The 23,993-nt window shown below is 47.9% G+C and overlaps 1 protein-coding gene across 5 annotated transcripts in view; it reads right to left on the bottom strand.

Annotated features, from left to right (window-relative positions):
• fhdc1 (FH2 domain containing 1) overlaps positions 1–23,993 on the bottom strand; it is a 159,647-nt gene that overhangs the window by 100,456 nt on the left and 35,198 nt on the right. For all 5 annotated transcript variants that reach the window (XM_038792010.1, XM_038792008.1, XM_038792007.1 and 2 more), the window contains one exon: positions 10,377–10,438. In XM_038792010.1, coding sequence (XP_038647938.1) covers positions 10,377–10,438 — 62 coding nt within the window. The remainder of the gene's footprint in view (positions 1–10,376; positions 10,439–23,993) is intronic.

Genomic DNA, 23,993 nt, shown 5'->3' with positions numbered 1-23,993 from the left:
GAGTGTGGGGGGGGCACCTAAGCTTGTATAACTGACTGAGCACTAACAGAGGACGAGAACATGAAACTAATGGAAAGGCAGTGGAATCACAATCCGTTTACACCGCTTCATTGCCCACTAAGATTCCTTGTGGAGCCTCTCCATGATTTTTGATTAAATGGTCTCCGCGTGAGTGGACAATGCAACATTTTAGACATGCAATGCTAAGCAGGAAAGACGTGGCAATATAGCTGGGTCTAAATGCTGTGCAGGATAGCTGAGGAGAGAATCGTATGTTCACTCTATAGTTGTGCCAGGGCAGGTTTCTCCAATCAAGGGCAACAAATATCGAGATAGTCAAATAGAGGATAAACCCATGCTTAGAATTGCATCTGGCAAACCGACCGGGGTGTCACCACGGGCTGTGTGCTGGAAGGACGCTACTTTTCTGAGATGATTCTCCAGTTTCTTGACAAGAGATTCCCCCCCCCCACCCACCCACCCGCCACCTAGATGGCCACAGGAAGTCAACCCGGAAGTCACATAGCAGACTGATGGAAAACCCCTATCAGGAACCAGTGCAAGAAGGATCAATTGTGTGGCCTTGCTAGACTATATAAACAGAACACTGAGTCCTGCAAAGGGGGAAGCCAACATGGTTGAATGCAAGGAAGGTGCCTTAGACAGAGAATAATTTGCTGTCTGCGTACGGTGTTTGTTGCTGACCTTGGATTCTATGAAAACCCCGATTTTTTTTTTAAACAAACAATTTTTAATGAGGTATTTTTGGCATAACAAACAACGGCAGTACAAAAACAATAGAGTACAAAGAACAGTAATCAAAATGCAACAGCCGACATCCGTCCCTCAAGGCCCGCCTATTTAACCCCCTACCCTATACTACCCCAAACCCCCACCCCCTGCTGACGATTAATTCTCCGCAAAGAAGTCAATGAATGGTTGCCACCTCTGGGCAAACCCTGACACCGACCCTCTCAAGACGAACTTGATCTTTTCCAGGCCGAGAAAGCTCGCCATGTCGGTTAATCAGGCCTCTGACTTTGGAGGCCTAGACTCCCTCCAAGCCACTAGTATCCATCGCCGGGCTACCAAGGAGGAAAAGGCCAGAACATCTGCCTCTCTCTCCTCTCTTCCAACGCCCCAAAGATCGCTACCCCTGGACTCATTTCCACCATGTCTTCAATACCCTGGACATGACATCCACGAACCCCTGCCAATATCCCCTAAGTTTTGGGCATGCCCAGAACATGTGGATATGGTTCGCTGGTCCACCCGTACACCTGACACACTTGTCTTCCACTCCAAATAATCTGCTCATCAGGGCCGCTGTCATGTGCGCCCAGTGCACCACCTTAAATTGGATCAAGCTGAGCCTTGCGCATGTAGCGGTCGGGTTGATCCTGCTCAGCGCCTCCGCCCATAGACCGTCTTCCATCCCACCCCCCAGTTCCTCCTCCCACTTACACTTCAGCTCTTCTATATGCGTCTCCTCAGCCCCCATTAATTCTTTGTAGATATCCGAGACGCTCCCCTCCCCCACCCATCCTCTAGACACTACCCTATCTTGAATCCCTCTTAGTGGCAAGAGTGGGAAGGATGGTACCTGCCTGCGCAGGAAGTCCCACACCTGAAGATATCTAAAATCATTCCCTGCTGCCAACCCGAACTTCTCCTCCAGCGCCCTCAAGCTGGGGAAGGTCCCTTCCAGAAACAGGTCCCCCATCTTCTCAATTCCCACCCTTTGCCATACCCGAAATCCCCCATCAAGGCTCCCAGGAGCGAACCGATGGTTGTCACCTATTGGGGACCAAACCGATGCACCCACTGCACCAACGTACCTTCTCCACTGACCCCAGATCCTCAGGGCCGCTACCACCTCGGGACTGGTAGAATATCTCGCCGATGGGAATGGCAATGGTGCCGTTATCAGCGCCGCCAAGCTGGTGCCCCTGCATGAGGATGCCGCCATCCGCTCCCAAGCCGCTCCCATCCCCACTACCCACTTCCTTATCATCGCAATATTGGCCGCCCAGTAATAATTACTAAAATTTGGAAGGGCCAGCCCCCCCATCTCCAGATTCCTCTCGAGCATCACTTTTTTCACCCGCGGGGACTTACCCGCCCAAACAAAGCCCAAAATAATTTTGTTGATCCTCTTAAAAATGGACCGCGGGATGAAAATCGGGAGGCATTGGAACACAAGTAAAAATCTCGGCAATATCGTCATCTTAACCATTTGCACCTGCCCCGCCAGTGACAGCGGTAGCGCATCTCATCTCCAAAACTTGCCCCTCGTCTGCTCAACCAGCCGGGACAAGTTCAATTTGTGTAACTGGCCCCAGTCGCGCGCCACTTGTATCCCCAGATATCTAAAATTGTCTCCCACTAACCTGAATGGTAACTCCCCCAGCTGGCCCTCCTCACCTCTTGCCTGGACTACAAACATCTCACTCTTCGTCATATTCAATTTGTATCCCGAAAACGCCCGAATTCCCGCAGAATTGCCATATCACCCTCATCCCTGCCCCTGGATCTGCGAAATACAAGAGTAAGTCATCCGCATACAGCTATACCCTATGCTCCACCCCCTCCAACCAGCCTTTTCCAGCCCCTAGAAGCTCTCAGAGAAATTGCCAGCGGCTCTATAGCTAACGCAAACAGCAGTGGGGAGAGGGGACATCCCTGTCTTGTCCCCGGTGCAGCCTAAAATAGTCCGAGGTCGTCTTATTCGTCCTTACACTGACTTCCGGGGCCTGGTACAACAGTCTGACCCAGTTGATAAAGCCCCTACCTAACCCAAATCGTCCCAGCACCTCCCATATAGTCCACCCGGTCAAACGCCTTCTCCGCGTCCATGGGCACAACTACCTCAACTTCCCTTCTCTCCGGGGGCATCACAATCACATTAAGCAGCCTTCTTATATTGGCTACCAAGTGCCGACCCTTGACAAATCCGGTTTGGTCCTCCATAATCACCTCCGGCACACAATCTTCAATCCTAGAGGCCAACACCTTGGCCAGCAACTTAGCGTCCACATTAAGCAACGAGATCGGCCTGTAGGACCCACATAGCTCCGGGTCCTTGTCCCGCTTCAATATTAACGAGATGGTGGCCTGTGACATACTCGGAGGCAGCACCCCTCTATCCCTCGCCTCGTTAAAAACCTTAAACCAGCAAAGGCCCTAATATCCCCAAAAATTTCTTGTAAAATTCCACCGGGAACCCGTCTGGCCCCGGAGCTTTACCCGACTGCATTGCCTTCAAGCCCTCAGAAATTTCTTTGGCCCTAATCGGAGCCCCCAACTCGCCCACCAGCTCCCTACCCACCCTGGGGAAAGTCAACCCGTCCAGAAAGCGTTTCATCTCCTTGGGCCCCTTGGGGGACTCCGAGCGATAGAGTCCGCTATAAAAGTCCCTAAACACCCTGTTTAGCCCAGCCGAGTCCCCTACCAGGTTCCCATCTCTATCGACCACCTTATCAATTCCCCTGGCCTTCTCCCCATACTCAGACAGCGTCCTCCTCGCCTTTCTAAGCTGTTCCACTGCCTTGCCCGTGGACAGTACCCCAAACTCAGCCTGCAGCCTCCAGCGCTCCCTTAACAGTTCCCCCCATGGGGGTCACCGCATACCTCCTGTCTACCCGTAGGATCTCCTTGATCAGTCGGTCCGTCTCTGCCCTGTCCGTCCTGTCCATATGAGCTCGGATTGAAATCAACTCCCCTCTCACTACTGCCTTCAGCGCCTCCCTGACCATCGCTGCTGAGACTTCCACTTTGTCGTTGACCTGCAGGTAGTCCTGCATGCACGTCCCTACTCTCTCGCACACCGCCTCGTCCGCCAACAAGCCCACATCCAATCGCCACTGCTGGCATTGGAAGCTCTCCTCACTAGCCTGCAGTTCCACCCAGTGTGGGGCATGGCCCGAAATAGTGATGGCGAGTACCCAGTGTTCACCACCCCCGCCAGCAGATCCCTACTCAAAATGAAAAAAATCAATCCGGGAATACACTTTATGTACATGCGAGTAGAAAGAAAATTCCCTAGCTTTCGGCTGCCTAAACCTCCATGGGTCAATCCTCCCCCATCTGCTCCATGAACCATATCAGCTCCTTTACCATCGCTGGCACCCTCCCCGTTTTCGAGCACGACCGGTCCAGGCCGGGGTCGATAACCGTATTAAAATCTCCTCCCATCACCAGCTTGTGCGAGTCCAGATCCGGTATCCTCCCCAGCACCCTCTTGATGAATTCAATATTGTCCCAGTTCGGCGCATAGACATTAACCAATACCACCTTCCTCCCCTCCAGCTTACCGCTCACCATAACATAACGGCCCCCCCCCCGCTGTCTGAAACTATACTGCCCGCCTGGAATTGCACCCGCTTATTAATTAAAATCGCCACCCCTCTCGTCTTGGTATCCAGCCCCGAATGGAAGACCTGACTGACCCAGCCCTTCCTCAGCCTAACTTGATCCACCACTCTCAGGTGTGTCTCCTGCAAAAAACCACGTCCGCCTTCAGAGCCCTCAGCTGCGTGAACACACGGGCCCGCTTGACCGGCCCATTCAGCCCTTTACCGTTCCAGGAGATCAGCCTGGTTGGGGGCACTGTGCCCCACCCCCCCACCCCCCGCCGATCAGCCATCCGCCTTTCTGGGCATGCCCCCCGCCCAAGCGCCGCACCGCCATCTGCCCGCTTCCAGGTAGCCCTCACCCCCCGACTTCCTCTCCACCCCCGAACCCAGGTCCCTCCCTTGTCAGCAGAGTAACTCCACCCCCTCCCCCCCAGCAACATCACCCTATAACCCAACCCCTGCCCCACATTGAACCAATACACACCCCCCACTGTGCTTCCGTGGACTAGCTCACCCAGCTAGCCTGGTGACCCTCGCCTCCGGCGCCACAATGTCTCCCACCTATTGTTCCCTACTCTCCGCCCTCTCGCCCATCGAAACTGCTTCCCGCATTAAACCTAAACCGAACAATCTCCTAATTAGCATAGGAGACAGCCCAAGAGAGACAGAGGCCCCCACAAGAAAACCCCTCAATAATACAATTTAAAGTAATACAAAATTTTAAAAAAGCCCCCACCAACCATCCCCATCAAAACACCGAAAAACCCAACAAAAACCGAATATCTTTTACTCCCCCATCTTCACCCAAATTTCAAAGACAAAAAAAGGCAACAACCAAGTCATATATACATCATTCAATAAAACAAAAGAGAAACATACCGCTGCTTAAATCCAAAAAGTTCTCAGTTTTCCTCCAGACCCTACCTCTTGGCAAAATCCATCGCTCTCTTCGGGCGACTCCAAGTAATGGTGCTGGTCCTCATGACTGACCCAGAGGCGCACCGGGTAGAGGAGCCCGAACTTCAGTTTCTTCTTGAACAGGATCTCCTTCACTTGCCTGAAGCCTTCTGGCCACCTCTACACTCAGGTCCTGATAGATACGCAATATGCTATTGTCCCACTTGCAGCTCTGGTACGTTTGGCCCACTGGACGACACACTCTTTATCCAGAAATCTGTGGAACCGAACCACCATCGCTCTTGGGGGGTCCGTGGGCCGTGGCTTCCTCACAATTGCACTGTCCACCTCCAACGGTCGGGGAAAAGCCCCCTCCCCCAGAAGCTTCTGGAACATAATTGCCACAAAAGCGCCAGCATCAGCCCCCTCAGGGAGACCGACATTTCTTAAATTCTGCTGCCGCACGCTGTTCTCCAGCTCTTCTACCTTTTCTAACCGCCTTTTCTGCTGATCCTTCAGCATCCCCACCTCCAGCTCCACCACCATTTGGCGCTCCTCCTGGTCTGCCACCGCTTTCTCCAACTTCTGGATCGTCCGATCCTGGACATCCAGCCTACATTCCATCCGATCGACCGACTCCTTTATTGGGTCTAGACAATCTTGTTTCTGTCTGGCGAAGCCCTCTTGGATGACCTGCATCAGCTCCTCCATCGATGGCTGGGCCGTCACAGCAGGGGTCCGAACCTCGGCCAGGTTAACTTCAGCAGCCATTTCTATCCAGCCCTTGCTGTTTCTTCCCTTACGATCCCTTGGGGCTCTCCATTCCATGCACCACTGTGTGGATCTGGTGCTTAAATGCCCGCACTTTCAAAATCAGAACTCAAAGCCACGAAAAAGTCGGGGGAAAAGGACCAAAAGCCCAGCCAGAGCGGGAGCCACCAAGTATGCGACTTACTCCCTCATAGCCGCCACCGGAAGTCCGAAAACCCTGATTTTGATTGAACTATGGCCTGCATGAAAACCCGTACTGGTAATCAGACTGTTGCAGCTATACCGTCTCTCTGCTGAAACGCTGTCTTTCTGCACTTTCTCCCTGTGTCTGTGTGAGTTTCCTCCAGGTGCTCTGGTTTCCTCCCATAAGTCCTGAAAGACGGGCTTGTAAGGTGAATTGGACATTCTGAATTCTCCGTCAGTGTACCCGAACAGGTGCTGGAATGTGGCGACTAGGGGTTTTTCACAGCAACTTCATTGCAGTGTTATTGTAAGCCAACCTGTGACAATAATAAAAATTATTATTATTCTGTGGCATATGGGGTGGGTTCTTCGATCACCGAAATCGTGTTCGGCCGGAGAATCCACGTTTACGCTGGAATTGGGGCGATGCCGATTTTGCGATGCTCCGCACCCTCAAATGGCATACTCAGGGCAGCATGGTGGTGCAGTGGATCGCATTGCTGCCTCACACGCCGAGGTCCCAGGTTCGATCCCAGCTCTGGGTCACTGTCCGTGTGGAGTTTCCACATTCTCCCCGTGTTTGCATGGGTTTCGCCCACACAACCCAAAGATGTGCAGGGTAGGCGGATTGGCCACGCTAAATTGCCCCTTAATTGAAAAAATGAATTGGGTACTCCAAATTTATTATAAATAAATAAACGTATACCCGGGGAGTACACCGCACGGCGTACGGATGGCTTTAGGACGCCACCTGAGGCCCTCCCCCGTGCTCCACCCCCAATGGGCCACGTCCCCGACGGCGTGGGGCGCGTGTCCTCACAACTTTCGGGGACCTCAAGTGGCGGCTGCGGACTGTGTCCAGTGCCGCCACAGTCCGGGGGGGGGGGGGGGGGGGGGGGGGGGGGGGCGTTCCGCTGGCAGGGGGAGCTTCGGCGGGGGCGTGGTCCGAGGGGCTTACAGGGAGGCAATTTTTGGCAGGCCGGGTCCGAGTGCGGCTGGCACCATGTTGCATGGCGCGGCTGCCGCAGGCCACAGACCCGGCCATTCTGCGGCCATATCCGCAGGTAAAGCCGGGGGATTTACACTGTGTGGCTGCTCGCCCCCCCCCGGGCGGAGGATCGGTGCGGGGTGCCGCCACTATCTGGTTGTAAGACCAGACAGTTCCTGCGGACACAAGTCCATCATACAATTCCCCCAACAAACATAGATCGAACGCAGAACAAAAAGAAAACAAGGAACACCAACGACCTGCACGACTCCCATAATGGGAACAGCAGATGGCTACTGAACATAGAAATCACTGGTAGTCCATGAAAGTGTTCCGCACAACCTCCGGGCCGCGGAGTCGATCCAGGCCACCATCCCTCTTCTCCTGCAGTATTGTCATCTGATCTTCCATCACCACCCTGTCCGAGGACCAGGCCACAGGAACACAGGGGGCAGTAACAGGTAACCCACAAGACCGGAACAGCACAGTCAATGCACAAAACAGGCTTTTAAAAACATCCACAGACTGCTCGAGCAAGGCCTCCTACATCCTTAGCCTGGTAGTAGGCCCACCAAAATCCTCTCCTCACCGCACTCCAGGTAAAAAAGACACCGAAAGGCAACTACTTTCTTTCTTCATCCAGAAAACAGGAAGTAAGCCCAAGGGAAAGAGGCAGTAGGCAAACAGAAAAGGCAGCAGCAAACCAACTCTCAGCTACAGCAGTCTCCAGGCATTGACAGCTAAGCAGCAGCAAACACAACCTACAGCTGGAAAGCGCTCTCACAACTAACAAGGCTAATTTGTCATTTGCAATAACCTTCAGCTGTGAAGCTAGAGGCTGCTCACAGTCAAAGGGGGTGAAATTGACTTACAGGAGAGAAGCTACAGCAGGGCTGTGTCCTGGAAGTGTTTGGTCGGGCAGACAGACTGCAGCTGTGGTTGCCCCTGTTATGGGTCTCCACAATATTTAAAGATGGCTTGAAGGCCTCACCCTCACCGACGGAAAGCCCTTCACCCCCCCCCCCCCCCCCCCCCCCCCAGGCCAGGGCCGACCCACATCCTGGAACGCTTCAGCCTCCCTCCCAGCCCCCCCCCCCCCACCCCCCCCCCCACCCCCCCCCCGAAGGGTCACCCATCCCCTAGAACACTGGGACAGCAGCTCTGGTCCCCTTGATCTGCATGCCGCCAGAAAATAAATGGCTACTCACCTCCTCACTTCCCCTCAGAAGCCACTGCATCAACTTCGCGTTCTTGGAAAGGAGAGCGCCCACATGATTTCTTGCAGGGGAGTTGGATAATTGCTGGGAGACCGCTGCATTTGACTTCAACCTCATTAAAGAGATTGAAAAAAAATGCAAATCAGGTTTAATAATATTCTCACTATTTTTGGGTGAGATCCGGAAGCCACCATTGGGAGCAGGCTGGGTGAATCATAAAATGGTTTATACCCTGCGCAAAGCTCTATTTTGCCCTCTCCCGCTATTCACCTTACACAACCCGGATCTGCTCCAGGGGCTGAATCGCGCCCTATATTTTAATCTCTTAAATTTTGGGAAAGGTAGACCATTAGCGAGTGATTTTTGAACCTAGTTCAATCATTGAATATTGGGCACGATTCAGTGGAATTAAACCCCCCCCCCCTCACCCTCTGCTTTATCGACCCCGCCCCAACAGTGTTGAAGCCCCTGGGAACAGTCTCCCCTCATCCTCCTCCAATTGGCAAGGTCCTCACGGGCATGACCCCTGGAAGTGCCAATGTGGCATCTGGGAACCCTGGTACAGCCAGCCTGTACCCTGACAGTTGCCCTGGCACTCTAGAAATGCCTCTGGCAGCCTGTCAGTGCCACCTGGGACCCTGGTGGTGACAGAGTCGCACTGCCAGCATGCCAGGCTGGTAGTGACTGGATGCCTGGTGCCAAGGGGAGTGCCAGGGTTCCACCCTGCCCTGTCCTCGACCATCCAGGGGTCTCCAATGGCCTGCGGGACCCTTCGAGATGCCATTATGCCTGGTTCATGTGTGTGCAGGCCCTGGGCAGCACGGTGGCGCAGTGGGTAGCATTGCTGTCTCACAGCACAGAGGTCCCACATTCGATGCCAGCTCTGGGTCACTGTCCGTGTGGAGTTTGCACATTCTCCCCGTGTTTGCGTGGGTTTCACCCCGACCATCCAAAGATCCGGAATGTGGCGACTAGGGGCTTTTCACAGTAACTTCATTTGAAGCATACTTGTGACAATATGCGATTTTCATTTCATTTCATTTTCATGTGCAGGGTAGGTGGATTGGCCACTCTAAATTGCCCCTTAAGTGGAAAAAATGAACTGGATACTCTAAATTTATTGGGGAAAAAAATGTTTGTGTGGGCCAGTACTAAATGGCGCCCTGGCGAGGTCTCGCAGGTATGACCGTCGAGTCATGCCTGTGAGACCTGTCATACCTCCCGACGCCCGGGTATTTAAATGAGTCATTAGGCTCATTTAAATATGCTTATCTGGATCTCACCCAGAGGGGGAGAGATCCAGATAACGCCGGGCGGAGTGGGTCGGATGTCTCACAAATCGGCCCAGCGCCCGTCATAGAGCCTGATTTGGGGCTCTCGCGTGCTTCACCCATTGCGCCCAGATCCACACCGGGCACAACAAGGTTGCTGAATGGCACCCATTTACCAACAACCCCACCGTGTGTTTTTCAGCTGGGGAGGTAGTCCAGTCAACAGGGTTTTGCACCGATAGCACCCCTCGCCGCCAGGAAGCCCGTGTGCTGGCATAGGACCGTAATTTCCTGCTGGCGGGAACAGCCAGTAAGTAAATCCTACCCATTTTTTTAGAACCCTGATAGTATTATGATTTTGTCAGGTCATCCCAAAGAACTGGTTTATCAGGTGTTTTGGTAAATACGCAATATTATGTTCAAATATGTGAGAAATGGTCTACAGTAATAATAATTGCTAAGAGAAGATGCCTTAACAGTATTATACAAGTTTAATTTCCAAAAAGATTAAGTAAAATTACTTCTCTGCAACCCCCTCCCCTGACTACCTGAATTTTAAGCAAAATATTTAATCAGCTCTGCCCAAGTACCTGCAGGCAAAATCAACAAAACAATTTTTTGCAAGGATCCAAGGTACACCAGAGTTCATTACACAAAATGAAAAATGATAAAGCTCAATAAAACAGGATCTTACCTTTTGAATTGTTTCAGAAATATTCCAACATTCATGCTTCTTTTTGCATCCAAAATACTGATCTATAAAAATAAATAATGAGAATATGATGGAGTAAGCAGAAAATAAAAGTAAAAAGCTTCTTCTAACCCACTTGTAAACCAGCACTGTGTTTGAAGACAGTGGGTCAGACTTTCCCCCGCTGATGTGGAGCAAACCCATATCCGATGGGCAGACAAAATGAGACAGGCGTGTGGACATTCCACACCCATTCCTGTTACCGGCAATTTGTAGCGGCGTGGGAAAGAGCCATGAGCCTGCAACCAGCACCTTGCCGGCTCCATTGAGGAGCGGATAGTTTTCACCCCCGTCTCCTTCAATCTTGATGGAGACAGGCTGGCTTTTGAAAATGATTTGGTTCACATTAGCTTAAGAGAGGTCGTGAACCACAGGAGAACCCTCATCTGGAGGGGAGAACCTTTCAACATGTAGGCTGATAACTTCAGGTGTCATAATAGAGAAGTTAAATATGTTTTTAATGCAATGATTGATGATGAGGCTTTGTCTTTATCCAATTAATAAAGTTCTCTTCTGCATTGACAATAGTGATATTCGGATTTGACTGCGTTAATTGTCCCCTTTGATTTGACCTTTTTATTGATTGACGGCTCTGACATCGGTGCTTTAAAGCTTACAAAAAGATGGCTGAACTCTGCTCATTACTTCAAAGGTTTTAATGTATCCAGCTCTGGATATTTTGTTTGTATGGCTGTGCTATGGACTCCCATTATGAATGCTTGGCTGAGCTCAAACCTCCATCAATAGATTCAGTTTAATAGAAGTCATTGACACGGCTGTCAAAGAGCTTATGGGTTTGTTTACCTTGGCAGTTTCATGACCACATAATAGGATTTATTTTTGCAATGGTATTTGTTATGATAGGGCTGAAGAGCTCTGTGCACACTTGACACTGGGTGAGTGGGCATGGGGTGGGGGTAGGGTGAGACTGAAAGGGTAAAGAGAGGCAAGGGGGTGAAGGTTAGAGGCCTCATACTCATCTACAGAACTGGGCCCGTATTTCATTGATCAGAGGTGGGCCTTCCAAACTGGCTGCATTGGCCTCAGTCATGCTCCATTTCCACCTCTGTCTTGCTTTGGAAGGTGGATGGCCCAGACTCCAGCCTGTCCCTGACTCTTCGAGTAGAAATATGGTAGAGAGGTGGGAACACCACTTCAAGAAATGGCCCAAGTCCCACCTCAAAGAGTAAAATCTGCCCCAATGTTTAAATAATGGTCAGGGTTCAATGCTTGAACCTAGTATCTTGGGTCCAAGTATTTGAATCAGATTGCATGTCCTGTTTATAACTCATATCTTATTGAAGTCACCTGATTCAACTAACAATTTGGATGCGAATGTGGGGAGCATGATTGGGAAATTGGCAGAAGGTACAAAGATTGGCCAATTGGTGGACAGTGTAGAGGATAGCTATAATTTCAAAAATGATAAAGATGGGTTGGTGGAGTGGGCGGTAAAGCGACAGATGGAATAAAGCAGAGAAGTGGGAGGTCATGCGTTTAGGGAGGTGGGATTAGAAAGGATACCTGGGTGTCCTTGGGCTGATATGGACAAGATGAGCCAAGTGGCCTCCTTCTATGCTGTAACGTTATAGGGAGTGCAGAATAAATGGAAATATACTAAGAGGGGTAGATGAAGAAAGTGATCACAGGTCCCTAAAGGCAGCATTTCAAGTAGACCAAGGTTGTAAAGAAAGCATATGGAATGCTCTCCTTCATTAGCAGAGGTATAGAACATAAAAGTCAAGATATAATGTTGAAATCGTATATAACACTGGTGAGGCCACAACTGGAGTATTGCATGCATTTCTGGCCAAAACATCACAGGAAGGACGGACTTCTCTGGTGAGAGTACAGAAGAGGTTTACAAGAATGTTGAAAGGGCTAAAAAAAAGTGGAGCTACCAGGAGAGATTGGATAGGTTGGTGTTATTTTCCTTGGAACAAAGAAGACTGAGGGGTGACTTAATTGAGGTGTGCAAAATTATGAAGGGAAGTGATGAGTGGACAAGATAAAATAGTTTCCCTTGGTGGAGAATTCTAGAACCAGGGGACATAGAATCAAGATAAGTTGCAGAAGATGTAAAGGGGACTCGAGAAGGACCTTTTTACGCAGAGGGTAGTGAGAGTCTAGAATTCGCTGCCCGAGTTGGGTGGTGGAGGCAGAGATCCTGAACTCCTTTAAAATGTGCCTGGATCTGCACCTTAAGTGCTGTAATCTACAGGGCTATGGACCGGATACAGGAAGGTGGGATTAGAAAGGATACCTGGGTGTCCTTGGGCTGATATGGACAAGATGAGCCAAGTGGCCTCCTTCTATGCTGTAACATTCCTATGGTTCTATGATTCCTCCGAACTGGCTGTAAAATTATCCCGAACATGTACGCCTTGGTTTTGTTGGCACGTAACTGCAAGTTCAGCAGAGTACCGAGTTGAAAGGCGAATATTATTTTTTTCTTCAGAGATTAATGGCCAGGCTTTCATGCCTCCATTAGTAATGGAACTGAGGCGGGAAGGTAGGTTTTAATATTGGCAGGTGAGACCCAATTCCTGGATTCCCAGCCCCATTCCCGTCACCGAAAACCTTTAGCGACATGAGATACCGATGAGGGCAGTAAGCATGCAGGCAGTCCCAACCTTGCCACCTCCTTGGCAGGGAGTTGGCCTTTTAGATCCTCTCCTATTTTCATGGAGACAGGGGGCTTTTGAAGGTAACATAGTTCACATGAATTCATATAGGTTTAGCTCAGTTGGCTGGACAGCTGGGGTGGGTTTCTCCGTCCCGCCGCACCACATTTCTGCCCCGACCCGCCGGCAGGATTCCCCGTTACGCCGGCCGTCAATGGGGTTTCCCATTGTGGGCAGCCCCACGCCGTCAGGAAACCCCCGGGCACTGGCAAAAGGGAGAATCCCGCTGGCGGAGAATCCCGCGCCCCGGTTTTGTGGTGCAGGGCAGGGCCAACAGCGCAGGTTCAATTTCCGTACTGGCTGAGGTTATTCATAAAGGCTTCTCAATCCTGCTCCTTGCCCGAGGTGTGGTGACCCTCAAGTTAAAATCAGATTTTATGGGCAGCACAATGGTTAGCACTGCTGCCTCAACTCCAGGGTCCCAGGTTCAATTCAGGCCTCGGGTGACTGTGTGGAGTTTGCACTTTCTCCCAGTGTCTGTGTGGGTTTCCTCCAGGTGCTCCGGTTTACTCCCACAGTCCAAAGATGTGCAGGTTAGGTGGATTGGCCATGCTAAGTTGCCCCTTAGTTTCCAAAAGGTGGGGTTAATGGGCTACGGGGATAGGGTGGAGGCATTGGGTGCTCTTTCCAAGGGTTAGTGCAGAGCCGTTGGGCCGAATGGCCTCCTTCTGCACTGTAAATTCTATGATTCTACGAACCATGAGGAATCTCTAGTTTGAAGTCAGAAACATTTTGTCATAATACAATTCTGTATGATAAACATACATAGAAACCAGAAGTAGGAGGAGGCCATTCGGCCCTTCAGGCCTGCTCTGCCATTCATTATCATGGCTGTTCATCAAATTCAATACCCTGAACCCGCCTCCTCAACCTCCCTCCCAGGTGTGGATTTACCAAAACCCTGTACAAATGCAGTAAAACATCACTATTTGTAATGACCTCCAATTAGCATTATTGGTTGGCCAATTGGAGTATGAGCTCCCTCAATGATAGCTCATTGAGGGGGCCCATATAAGCACCTGTGTAGGCTTTGTGCCCCAGTCTTAAGTTGACTGGAATGCTAGCAGCACTGTTTGGAGCTGCTCCTGTATCTAGTTATTGGCAATAAATATTGGTGTGGTGACGGGACTCCTGCCTCCTGTGGATTATTACACTATTCCTATACTCAAATACTCTCGCTATGAAGGCCAACATACCATTTGCCTTTTTTACTGCCTGCTGTACCTGCGCGCTTACTTTCAGCGACTGATACCCAAGGACACCAAGGTCTCTCTGAGCATCTTCCTCTCTCAACTTACACCCATTCAAGTAATAATGTGCTTTCCTATTTTTGCTACCGAAGTGGATAACCTCACATTATACTGTGATTATATTGCATCTGCCATGCAAATGCCCACTCACTCAGCCCGTCCAAATCATACTGAATCGTCTCTGCAACCTCCTCACAGCTCACCTTCCCACCCAGCTTTGTATCATCTGCAAATTTGGAGATAATACACTTAATTCCCTTGTCCAAATCATTAATACATAATGTGAACAGTTGGGGTCCTAGCACGGATCCCTGTGGTACCCTACAAGTCACTGCCAATCGGAAAAAGGCCCATCTATTCCAACTCTTTGCTTCCTGTCTGCTAACCAGTTTTCTATCCAACTCAAGACTACCCGCAATTCCATGCACTTTACCTTTACATAGTAATCTGCTATGTGAGACCATGCCAAAGGCCTTCAGAAGTCTATATAAACCACATCCACTGGTTCTCCCTGGTCAACTATACTGTTACAGCCTCAAAGAATTGCAGTAGATTTGTCAGGGCATTATTTCCTGTTCGTAAATCCAAGCTGCCTTTGTCTGTTACCACTGCTTTCCAAATGCTGTACTATGGAATCCCTGAATATGGACTCTGGCAACTTCCCCACCACCGATGATAGGCTCATTGGCCTATAGTTCTTTGTTTTCTACCTCCCTTTTTGAATGGCGGGCTTACATTAGCTACCCTCCAATCTGTAGGAACCATTCCAGGGTCCAAAGAATTTTGGAAAATGACCACCAACGGATCCACTATTTCTAGGGCCACTTCCTCAAGTACTCTGGGGTTATCAGGCCCTGGAGATTTCCTGCCTGGCCCTCTCACCTCACGATGAAATGGCAGGCAGGATAACAAGCAGGGGCATAGCTCGGCTCGCCAATTCCACCTCAAATATGAAAGCCAGGCACAGTTTGTTTCTCACTTAAGAATATAAGCATTATTTCAAACCTTTGAACATTTGCTAGAACTTATTTACTGTCTGTTTGTGGACCCAAACTGCTCTATTTTTTTATGAATACTTGAATCAATACTTTCTTCGCTGGGGTAAAAAATGCGTGGATGAGGACGAAAGCCTTGATCGACTTTGAAATGTATAGCTGAGTCACCCTTACTGCAATAGTGAGAGCAGTGCTGTTTATGTGGACTTCTCATGTTGTGGACAGTGTTCCTGCACCAAGTTACTCATAAATACTCTGCTGTTGAAACTTGTTAATTCTAAACAGCTATGTAGTCTACAATTATGTTATGTGTTCATACTTAAATTCGTCAGGGTGTACTTGCCTGTGATTTGGCTAGGTTTTGGTGTAGACCCCATGTGGCCAGTTTTAAATTGATAAAATGACAAGAATTATTTAAATTTGCACGCTCTCTTTGGGAAAAGAAAACATTTTTCTCTTCAGGAGAGAGGTGTATGTCTACTTGCAAGTGCCTCCTTTGTTTGCAATGATGTCACTGCAACAGGATCTGCTTTCTAGCTCTTTCTCAATGCAAGTTTGACATGTGAGACAGGCCGTTTTCGGATTAGCAGGTATCAGATCATGATTTCTTTACAATTCTGATTGATCTGCTGTACTGTGGTGAAATAGTACCACATTTCAGGTGAACTCTTGTGTTTTGGTAAAAGCAGCTACTGAGAACATGCATTTTTATTCTTAGCAGCCATGAAGAACTGAGGAGCTTGAGCAAACCAACTCTCAAATGCTATTTTAAGTTAAAAGGATCCGTCACTTCAGCTTTTCCTTGCAATATAACAGCTCCCTTTAAATTAAAAACCACAACATTCCTCAAAGGTTCGATGAATAAACACACTCTAGTCCTTGACCAGTGCTTCCCAAGCTTTTTCCTCCATTTTAGTGTTTGAAAATTGCCATTACCCTGGGGCGAGATGGATGGGAGCTCTCAGAGTGAGGTGGAGGGGCAGAGATCTCAGAACGGGACTTAGAGCTGTCCGGGAAGGGGGACTGCAACTCAGGTTTTTAATGATCATTTTGCAGACACTGATAGGACCTTGGTGAAACATCTTGACTCAGTCACACAAGGTTGGAAGTGATGCTGGGTCCCTGGTGCTGTGAGGTAGCAGTGTTAACCACCGTGCTGCCCATGAATGAGACAGTGCTTGGATGGACACCTCCTGAACAAATGATAAGAAGCACCTACTCTCTGAATAAAATCAAGGCTCCAAGCAAAAGAATTTGAAAACATGCAGAAGGTTTGTGTTTTCCAGTATTTGTACATTTACTCATTTCTAGTATATGGAAGTGTTTGAATTGTAAAAGAATATTGACACAAAACGTGCATAGTACATCATATTCATTAGACTCCTTGGCAGCTCTATTCTTGAGATGATGTCATATAATTGAGAGCTAATTAGTGTACAAATTGACACATGAGCCTAAAAATAACTGTTGATATCAATAGTCAATTTCTATCATAGTCCTCGGTCCCTACTCTTCACACAAGGGTAAAGCAATTCACTTTAACTCAATTAGGACCCAGCTAAAAATGACAAAAATGTAATTTCCCATTAATATCAGGAACTATTATGTTTTTGTTGGATTGTATTGTTTGGCAGCAAAACTAAATAAAGTCAATCAGGTATAAGATAGTTTACATATAACAATTCTTGATTAGAATATACTTCAGTTTTTTTCTTGTAGGATTGGTTTATGTAAAAGAGCTCTAACTGCACTACAACATCTGGTGGCCCAGCAAGGGGAATTATCTTGAAATTACACATTCAAAGATATCAGAAGTACAATTTAATAGCACACATTAAAACGCCAGCCCTTAAATTTTGTGGACTTTCTCCTCATCTCCCATCGTAGCACTAGCAGGAGATCAGACAAGTCCTCGGAGAACCAACAAGCAGCTGTTAAACTGGTTCTCCTGGGGTTCTCCTGTTGTGGAGCTACAACAGACGGGTAGAATTCCTCACCCAATCAGCCTCCCCACACCTCCCACCCTGCAATAACACCTGTGCTCCCCCGGAACCCTGCCCCCTAACACCTCACCAGAATAGACTGGAATTTCCAGGTCACTAGAGTGAGGATTGTCCTGCGTAATTAATACAACACCAAAGCTGGAAGAAGAGGTGGTTTAAATGGTTTTTTTCCATACATGTTGCTTCATTATTTATTGCTATTCCCTCATCTGCTCTCCAGGCTGCTTAAATGGGACATTTGATAGCATAGATACAGTGTGCGTATCTTCCTCACTCTTGTCCCAGCCTGTAACTGTGCAACAGTAAGCTTGATTGACACTTCTACCTTCGCTATTGAATTACCTAATCTCCAGCGAGCACTTCATCCCACTCAGACTGGAACTCAACTGTGGGGAATTCTAGGCACAATCCATATCCACAAAACAAAGTTCACTGTTTTGTTAAATGAAATAGAACAGTCCTCTTCTTATATCAAAAAGGTAGCCATTTTCAATTCCGAAGATGTCATACTGGACTCAAAACATTAACTCTGTTTCTCTCTCCACAGAGGCTGGCAAACCTGCTGTGTTTTTCCAGCATTTTCTGTTTTGATTTCAGAATAGACTGTATGAGTAAACTACATTCCCACCTACCTCCAGTCTGACCCCATTTCTCAGTCAGTCTCTTCTCCTATTTTGGATACATAAGAGGACGAAACAAAGTGTGTCCCTGACCTTCAAGAGTTGAATCTAGTAGAGTGAACTAGGCGGAGGGTACATTATGTAAACAATTTTAAAACGCGCTTCATTTTTTAAAAAATACATTAAATCCGCTGTCAGGAGGAACTGGGAATACTACAATGCACGATGGGCAATCAACAATGAAGATAGATGCTGTGAATATACATTTTTCTTTTTTAATTCTCAATTCCCCGCCACCTCCTCCATCAATTTTAGTTCCAACCCACACTTATTTTTCTAGCTCTATTTTGGCGCAGTTAATCCCTTTCCCTGGCACTGTTACTCCTTGTGTAAACTACGACTTGACAGCTTTTCTCTCATCTGTATTCTATGCCCTTGCTGTCTCCTTTCCAATTCAAACTTGTTTACTCCTGTTCTTCTAACCCTGCAGCTAGAGCAAGTTACAGAAGACAAGTAACCGGATATTGAGACAATACTGCAGATTTTAGAATAGAGATGTGCCTGTTTAAAGCTGGCTAAAGTAGTGGATCATTACTGAGTAATGCAGTTACTGTAAAGGTAAGAAAATAATTTTATAATATTTATAAAAGTACATTCATCATCTCTTCAGTAGTTTATTCCAGAGCTAAAAAGCGATAACTTAATATAGAAATTGGCTTAAAACATTTGGCTGCTGACCTTTACGTGATAATTCTTTCTAACCTTCCTTATGTTAGGTCAAGCTCCTCGCACCAATCCCTGGTTGAAAGCAGTAGGTCTGGGAGAGAGGGAAGGAAAATAGTGACTTTATATAGTCCTATCGGATGAGCATGTGGATCAGCGAATTGGGCATGCAGATGAGCATATTTAAGTTGAACCTCCCCTGATTTTACATGACCAGGAAATTGGGAGCCCCATCAATCCGGCACAATGACCCTCAAGTCATTCTGATTGACCAAGACAGCACAGGAAGAAATGTCACTGAAAATATACCCAAATGTTCCTCACTATATTTTGGGTAAACAGCTGGTAGCTCCAGGAAATTGTGTGCTGGCAAGGTCTGCCACTATTGAAAATTGCAGCCGGCAAATGCTGGGAATGTTAGTTTACAAAATGTTATTAAAATGTCAGAAGTTTATGACTTGTGCATTCTCCTCACACCTCTGTGAAACACATTAAAGGAGAAAATTGTTTCTATAGTAATAAAATGCTATATTTTTCAACCTGTTTTACAACTTCACTTCTGCCCTCCCTATTATTTAAAAATATTAAGCTTTTTAAAGCTTTGGAGTATTCTCCAGCATTTTGAGCATATAACTAATGCATTTCCAGCATCTAACTAATCGACTGAAGTTTGTTTTTAATTTGTAACGCCTCTGTTAAATAGCCTCTTTCAGGGCAGCATGGTGGCGCAGTGGTTAGCACTGCTGCCTCATAGCGCTGAGGTCCCAGGTTCAATCTCGGCTCTGGGTCACTGTCCGTATGGAGTTTGCACATTCTCCCCCGCGTTTGCGTGAGTTTCGCCCCCACAACCCAAAGATGTGCAGGGTAGGTAGATTGGCCACTCTAAATTGCCCCTTAACTGGAACAAATGAATTGAGTACTCTTAAATTTTAAAAAATGGTCTCTTTTGGTGAATAAGGCAGGTAGACTGTGGCAGTAACTTCAGCATGAACCACCATGGCCAATAGGAAGTAACCAAATTTGACATCGGTCCTTTGGCCACCATTCTCTTCAGGAGCCAATTGTCCACACATAGAAGCCTTCTCGAAGCCTAATTCTGATCAGATGGTGGTTCAGGGTTGTTGTTTGTGGAGTGTAAATTCAGTAGATTATGGGGCGAAAGGCTCAATATTGTTTTGGGGGGGGGGGGGGGCGCATTACATCCATTTAGCTTGTGGATTTTTCATGTACTGGGAAACCTGGCCTGCAGCCATTAAACTTAAAAACTCAGGCTCCCAAATACACTGCGGGAGCGGTCCGAGGTATTTCTCCAGGATGAGCACAGACACACCAGACAACTGACTGCTGTAAAAATGGTAACAAATGTGTGTGTGTCTAACAAGTTGGGTAGCTTCATTTCTTTTTAACCTCCCCTGCCTCCAGACTCTCCGCCACCAATCATAATATTGACCCCTGGATGTCATGCAGGCAATATGTCATGGTTGGATTCTATTGAAAATTTAGACTTAACAAAAGTTGTTTCGTCTATTTGTGTGCACTCTGCCACTCTCCTCAGTTTCATGTCATGCTCTCATCTTTCTCTCATGCCTTACACCGTGCTCTGACTAATTTTCCACTCCTTGGCTCCATTGATGCTGCCTATTGAACCTCCTGTTAGAATTCCCATTGAAACATCAGTACCCTTCTGAGTCATGCACTATCCTGAATGATGCAGTATTTCTGGTTCCTGACTGCCTCCGCACTAATCACAGCCAACCATTCAGCAAGGCTTGCTTTCTCCAGTTAGTCCCAACAGGCATCATTTTGTGATGGATACCATGAGAAATTTGTTTGCTCGAAATATCATTTCATTAATTAAGCAGTAGTATTACTGACATAATGAGTAAGTCAGTTGTGTGATTGTGATGATAGAAAGTTTCTCTGCCATGATTAATAGCACTCTCAGGTATAAACCGGGAACCTCAGCAGAACTTGCACATTTTCCTGGCCTGACAAGCTGCCTACACAGGTTTTTTTAAATCAGAAGGGGTGACACAGTGGTTAGCACTGCTGTCTCAGTGCCAGGTACCCGGGTTCAATTCCGACCTTGGGTCACTGTGTGGAGTTTGCACGTTCTACCTGGGTTTTCTCCGGGTGCTCCGGTTTCCTCCCACAGTCCAAAGATGTGCAGGTTAGATGGATTGGCCATTCAAAAATTGTCCCCGAGTGCAGGTTAGGTTATAAGGTTGGGGTGGGGTGGATGGGGGGAGTGCTCTTTTGGCAGATCGGTGCAGATGTGATGGGCCAAATGGCCTCCTTCTGCGCTGTGGCATTTCTATGATTCCAAGGGAGATAGTAAATAGGATACACCAACACATGGAGGCTGGGGACTTTCATTGGGGCACCACTTTCTTGGCACTGCTTGTTAAATATAAATATACCAGCATATAAAACCTAGTGGCGGGTATTCTCAAATCATTACAGAATCAGCTGAATCCATTCAGATACACTTTTGCATAGTTGGTTTAAGAATAACATTGGCAGGGGCTAAACAGTAAACTTCAGATTCAGCTAGAGAATGATGTGGTAGTAATTAAAAAGGGAGTTAGGCTAAGGGAGTTGAAATGAGTAACAAAAATACTGGTTAAATGCACAGCAAGTAACATCTGAGAACGAAAAAAAAAGCATGTTAAATTTCTAATAGTCCCCTTCTAAAATGTTAATTTGACTTTTGAGAGGCTGCTAGTTTTGCTAACTGATTCTAAAATTTTCACTTATCATTTCATAATTTTATAATACTCGTATTTTCAGTTTTTAAGTTCCACATTTTAAATGGGGAGGGTGAATATGGTTTTGAAAAGATTAAATATTCAAATAATCATTCAAACTCTTTAGTTTGCCATCCACTGTGTGATATTTGGCAAATTCTTAATTCTATTAAGAATCTTTAATTCTATTGAGAATATAAAAGAGCAATAAAAAGTATATACGAGGAGCCTGGAGAGCGGATGAGGGAATAGTAATATATAATGAAGCAGCATGCATGGAAAAAAGATTAAACAACATCTTCTTCCAGCTGTGGTGTATTAATTATCCAAGACAATCCTCACCCAGTGGCCTTGAAATCCCAGACTATTCTGGTGGGGTGTGGGGGGTTCGCGGGTGTCATTACAGGGTGGGATGTGCTTCCAGGCTGGCCTGGAAAAGAATTCTACCCGTCTGCTGCAACTCCATAACAGGAGATGGGGAGAATCCCTGGAGAACCTATTTATTTATTTATTTATTTTTATAAATTTAGAGTACCCAATTATTTTTTCCAATTAAGGGGCAATTTAGCGTGGCCAATCCGCCTACCCTGCACATCTTTGGGTTGTGGGGGTGAAACCCACGCAAACACGGGGAGAATGTGCAAACTCCACACGGACAGTGACCCAAGGCCGGGATTCGAACCCTGGTCCTCAGCGCCGTAGGCAGCAATGCTAACCACTGCGCCACCGTGCTGCCCCCTGGAGAACCAATTTAACAGCTGCTTGTTGCTTCTCCGATCTGCCATAGCTACAATGGGAAATGAGGAGAAACTCCACAAAATTTCAGTGCTGGCATCTTAAAGCATGCTATTAAATTGTACTTCTGACATCTTTGAATAATCATTGTATCACTACAGTGCTAAAGGAGGCCACTCGGCTCATCGAGTCTGCACCGACCCTTGGAAAGAGCACCGTATCCAGGCCCATGGCCCCATCCTATCCCCGTAACCCAGTAACCCCACCTGAACCTTTGGATACTAAGTGGCAATTTAACATGACCAAGCCACCTAATCTGCACATTTTTGGACTGTGGAAGGAAACTGGAGCATGTGCAAACTCCACACACAGGTCACCCAAGGCCAGAATTGAACCCGGGTCGCTGGAGTTGTGAGGCAGCAGTGCTAACCAATGTGCCACCGTGCCATAAGACCATAACCATAGGAGCAGAATTAGGCCGCTTGGCAAATCGAGTCAACTCCGCCATTCAATTATTCCTGACATTTTTCTCATCCCCATTCTCCTGCCTTCTCCCCATAACCCCGGATCACCTTATTAATCAAGAATCTATCTATCTCTGTCTTAAAGACACTCAGTGATTTGGCCTCCACAACCTTCTGCGACAAACATTTCCACAGATTCACCACCCTCTGGCTGAAGACATTCCTCCTCATACTCGTGGAAACATCCTCTCCACGTCCATTCTATCCAGGCCTCACAGTATCCTGTAAGCTTCAATAAGATCCCCCCTCATCCTTCTAAACTCCAACGAGTACAGACCCAGAGTCCTCAACCGTTCCTCATATGACAAGCTCTTCATTCCAGGGATCATTATTGTGAACCTCCTCTGGATCTTTTCCAAGGCCAACACATCCTTCCTTAGATACGGGGCCCAAAACTGCTCACAATACTCCAAATGGGTTCTGACCAGAGGTCTATATAGCCTCAGAAGTACATCCCTAGTCATGTATTCTAGCCCTCTCGACATGAATGCCAACATTGCATTTGCCTTCCAAACTGCTGACTGAACCTGCACGTTAACCTTAAGAGAATCATGAACCCCCGCGAAGGGGGAGAGTGACAGGGTGCTCTCGGGGGTCTGGGTCGGGGAGGGGAAGATATCCGATATCTACAAGCTTATGCAGGAGAAGGAAGAGGCGTCAGTAGAGGAGCTGAAAACGAAGTGGGAGGGGGAACTGGGGGAACAGATCGAAGACGGGACATGGGCTGATGCCCTGGAGAGGGTAAATTCTTCCTCCTCGTGTGCGCGGCTTAGCCTCATTCAATTCAAGGTGCTGCATCGGGCCCACATGACTGGGACGAGGATGAATAGGTTCTTTGGGGGTGAAGATAGGTGTGCCAGGTGCTCGGGGAGTCCAGCGAACCATGCCCATATGTTCTGGGCATGCCCGGCATTGGAGGAGTTCTGGAAGGGGGTGGCGAGGACGGTGTCAAGGGTGGTGGGATCCAGGGTCAAGCCAGGATGGGGACTCGCGATCTTTGGGGTTGGGGTAGAGCCGGGAGTGCAGGAGGCGAAAGAGGCCGGTGTGCTGGCCTTTGCGTCCCTAGTAGCCCGGCGAAGGATTTTGCTACAGTGGAAGGACGCGAGGCCCCCAAGCGTGGAGACCTGGATCAATGACATGGCGGGCTTTATTAAGCTTGAGAAGGTTAAATTCGCCCTGAGAGGATCGGTGCAAGGGTTCTTTAAACGGTGGCAACCTTTCCTCGACTTTCTGGCTCAACGATAGGGTACTGGGACAGTAGCAGCAGCAACCCGGGGGG

Source organism: Scyliorhinus canicula, chromosome 3, assembly GCF_902713615.1.
Source record: "Scyliorhinus canicula chromosome 3, sScyCan1.1, whole genome shotgun sequence".
Taxonomy (NCBI): domain Eukaryota; kingdom Metazoa; phylum Chordata; class Chondrichthyes; order Carcharhiniformes; family Scyliorhinidae; genus Scyliorhinus; species Scyliorhinus canicula.
Note: the sequence above shows the minus strand (reverse complement) of the source record. Positions and strands in the feature narration are given on the sequence as shown.